Below are 3696 nucleotides of genomic sequence, written 5' to 3' on the forward strand. Positions count from 1 at the left end.
CAATTTGGCCGTACACGTGTCCAACCTCCAATTTACAAGTACTCAAGTAGATTGATTACCTTTAAAATAAAACTGGTGTTGGATACCGCCCTTTGTTAAACAAAATTAAACTTTAAACGATAGAACCTTCAAATTAAGGTTATTTATATACTGTTACTAACTGAAGGTTGATTAATGATCAGTAAAAGAGGCTCGAAGATAGGGGACAAGGAATAAAACCCAAAATAAAAACTAAAAGCAAAAGAACATAAAAGAGAGAGAGAGAGAGAGAGAATCATCTTTGGGTTGGTTATTTTAAATTCGTACGGTACACATTAGGTTCTAAAACCAGGTCCTAAGCACATGACCCTCCATTCTCAGACTCTCTGATTCCTTCTCTCAGAGCATCTCTCTCATTTTTAGCTTTTTTTAACCTTTGTTCTTTGAAAGAAGTTACCAATATTCCTCTGCTTTATACTCTGCTTTTCCTTTTGTTCTATCTCTCTCTCTCTACACCCTGCATGCTTTATTCCATTTGAACTCGCCCCTAAAAAGAGGACGATCCTCCCTCGATCCTTCTTGAGTTCACAAACTAACAACATCCTTCTCTCTCTGCTCTCTCTCTCCCCTTCGCCCACTTGAACTCAAACCTAAAGAAAGAAGCCAAACACCAACTTTTGCTCTTGTTTGTTCCCACATACTTCCTGTTTGTGCATGAACATTACTACAGTTTTTTGTTGAGCAGCACTCTTGCTGTTTTACGTAACGATCGTAAATGGCATCCCCTTTGGAACTAAGCCTGGACTTCAAGCCCCACAGCTACTCTATGCTTCTGAAGTCTTTTGGAGGCCAAAGTGAACAGACCCAGAAGCTCGAAGACTTCCTTTCTCGCCTCGAGGAAGAACGCCTCAAGATTGATGCTTTCAAGCGCGAGCTTCCCCTTTGCATGCAACTTCTTTCCAATGGTACCATATTTCAGCTTTCTTCCTCATGCATGTTGACAAGCTTAAAATAGCTTATTCAAGTTCTTAAACAGGCCTTGATTGTTTCTTGATGCTTAGATTTACCTATGGAATACTCATAGATAGACCTTGAGATTCAAATATTATTTTACTAACTATTAATATTGTCTTATATAGGTTCCAATTAACTTCCTTATTCTTTATCTTTTTCATTTAAGAAGGGAGCTAGGGATATAGCTTTCTTTGTGTGTGAATTGAATTATTAAACTCATCTCTTTGTAATGAATTATAAGCATACGATATTTCTACCGCAAGATAGATAAGTAAAGAAAAATAAGAATAATAATAATTAGAATATGAAGAACAAGAAAAAGAACGAATTAGAAAAGAAAGCATAGCCTCGTAGTCCACCAAAGAAAAACTTAAAACAAATAAGGAATAACATCCAATGGAACTTTGCTGATATTTTGTAAATTGGTTTGTATATGTTGTTTCTACATATGCCAATTTTTTACCAACTTTCCTCTCTTTTTTTTTTCAGCTCTGGAGGCTCATAGGCAGCAGCTACGGGCCTACAGATCAGCAAACCAAGGTCCAAGGCCGGTTCTCGAAGAATTCATACCCCTCAAACAATCAACATCTGAGAGCTCAGAGAAATCATCAAACAATTCTGACAAGGCAAACTGGATGACATCCGCTCAGTTATGGAGCCAAGCAAGTGACGGAACCAAACCACAATCCACAATTCTATTCCATAAAGAACCCGAGATCGGCTTAGATACTTGTCCAAAACTAGCTTTGGATAACAAACAGAGAAATGGAGGTGCATTCCACCCTTTCTCCAAAGAAAGGAACTCGTTCCCGAGTCCAAATTTGAGGGCTCTTCCTGATTTGGCTCTTGCCTCTGCCGAGAGACAGTTGGAGGATAAAAAGTGTTTGGAGACTGAGAATGGGATATCTTCTCCCAGAAGAGAGGATACCGGTAAGGGTGGCAGTGGTGGGGTCGGGGTTGAGCAAGCAAAACGACCTGGTAATTCTTCAGATGGGCAAACGACTGCAACAACTACAGCTCCTAGCACAAATCAGACTCACAGGAAGGCAAGGAGGTGTTGGTCACCAGATTTACATAGGAGATTCGTGAATGCTCTTCAGATGCTTGGTGGTTCTCAAGGTAACGTGGTTCCTTTCTATATTCTAATAAATAAGATGCTATAATGATTTTTTAAAGATATTTTAAAGCACAAAAAATGAACAGTTTCAATTGATAAACACACTACGCGGTGAATATATAGATCGTGATAAGGATCATACATCTAATTATACTGTCATCATCATTATTTGTATTTCTTTAGATTTTTGACTAATATTTTGGGTCGTGGAAACAGTGGCAACTCCAAAACAGATCAGGGAGCTGATGAAGGTCGACGGTTTGACCAATGATGAAGTGAAAAGCCACCTGCAGGTATCTCTCTCTCTCTCTCTCTCTCAGATATGGAGGCAGGCATGAAAGAGCCTTTGTACTATCTTAACATGCCCTGACAACGTACCACACTGCATAACATTCCATATTCTGTAGAAACGTTGTACAGAACTGAAATATATATTAACTTCTACCTTTATCTCTTTTTGTATGCAGAAATACAGGCTTCACACCAGACGACCCAGCCCAAACCCCCAAACAGCCGGAGCCCAAGCAACGCAGCTCGTAGTCCTAGGTGGCATATGGGTGCCACCAGAGTATGCCACGGCGGCAGCAGCAGCAGCTCATACGGGAGCCTCAGCCCTATATGGTGCACATCCTGCCTCCCATGCACAACCACACTACTGTGGACCAGGAGTGCCACAAGAATTCTATGCTGCACCACCCCCTCCACCTCACGGCCACCAGTTACACCACCACAGTCTCCACCACCAACTCCACGTGTACAATGCCACGTGCCAGACCCATAGCTCACCTCAATCCGATGCCAGAGGGGCAAGAGATCTGTACCGGTCGGAGAGCATCGAGGATGGAAAGTCGGATAGTAGCAGCTGGAAGGGTGAGAGTGGTGATAATGGAGGGGAGAGAAAAGGGTTGGGTGCACTTAGAAGAGATCAAGATGGTGAGGAAAGTAATGGAAGTGGGATCACTCTCAAGTTCTGATCAGGTTTCATTATGGTAGAAACTAGAAAGCTTTAGGGTTTAGCTAGGGCTTTAATTAGGGTCTTCATATGTTTTCACCGATCCCATTAATTTGTTTATTCGTACGTTATAAAACATATCTAGTAGGGAGGGTAAAAAGGGCATAATGGAAAAGTGTGTGTTTGTTTTGTTTTCCTTGTACTCTTTTCGTGTCCTCCTAATTGTAAAAGATTAAAGATTGATTATATGGGATTTGGCTTTTTCTGGTATTTCTGCCCTTTACCTTTTAATGACTGATTTGCCCTTAATATTTACATGAAGACGCGATTAGTTCATTAAAAAAAAAAAAAATCTTTATAAGACTTAATTAAAAGCTAATATTTTAAATCTACTCTATATAAATATGAATTTTATAATCTAATATATTACAGTAATTTACGTTGGCGTATAAATTTATTTTTTAATAAAATTTGTTTATGAATAAAATATGATTCATTTACAAATAATTACGAGGGTACTACGTTGTTACTGGACCCATCTTTAATTTGCTCCAGCAAGATAATAATAGGTGGACAATTTGCTCGACATTAGCGGGCGAGCGGATGGATTTAATTAATGTAATATAACCTATAT

At 39.5% G+C, this 3696-nt stretch overlaps 1 protein-coding gene across 1 annotated transcript; it reads left to right on the forward strand.

Annotated features, from left to right (window-relative positions):
* Positions 1 to 551: 551 nt before the first annotated feature.
* Positions 552 to 3332, forward strand: LOC109019797 (myb family transcription factor EFM-like). The gene is made up of 4 exons (XM_019002169.2): positions 552 to 944; positions 1483 to 2112; positions 2327 to 2403; positions 2578 to 3332. Exons 1-4 carry the CDS (start codon positions 755 to 757, stop codon positions 3082 to 3084), a joined length of 1404 nt encoding a protein of 467 aa, XP_018857714.2. The 5' UTR covers positions 552 to 754; the 3' UTR covers positions 3085 to 3332.
* Positions 3333 to 3696: the final 364 nt, after the last annotated feature.

The sequence above is a fragment of the Juglans regia genome, chromosome 10, assembly GCF_001411555.2.
Source record: "Juglans regia cultivar Chandler chromosome 10, Walnut 2.0, whole genome shotgun sequence".
NCBI classification, from domain to species: Eukaryota; Viridiplantae; Streptophyta; class Magnoliopsida; order Fagales; family Juglandaceae; genus Juglans; species Juglans regia.

Coding starts and splice junctions, on each gene's coding strand:
- LOC109019797 (XM_019002169.2), top strand. CDS start 755: ATGGCATCCCCTTTGGAACTAAGCCTGGACTTCAAGCCCCACAGCTAC. Junction 945..1,482: donor CATGCAACTTCTTTCCAATG/GTACCATATTTC, acceptor TTTTTTTTTCAG/CTCTGGAGGCTCATAGGCAG. Junction 2,404..2,577: donor AAGTGAAAAGCCACCTGCAG/GTATCTCTCTCT, acceptor TTTTGTATGCAG/AAATACAGGCTTCACACCAG.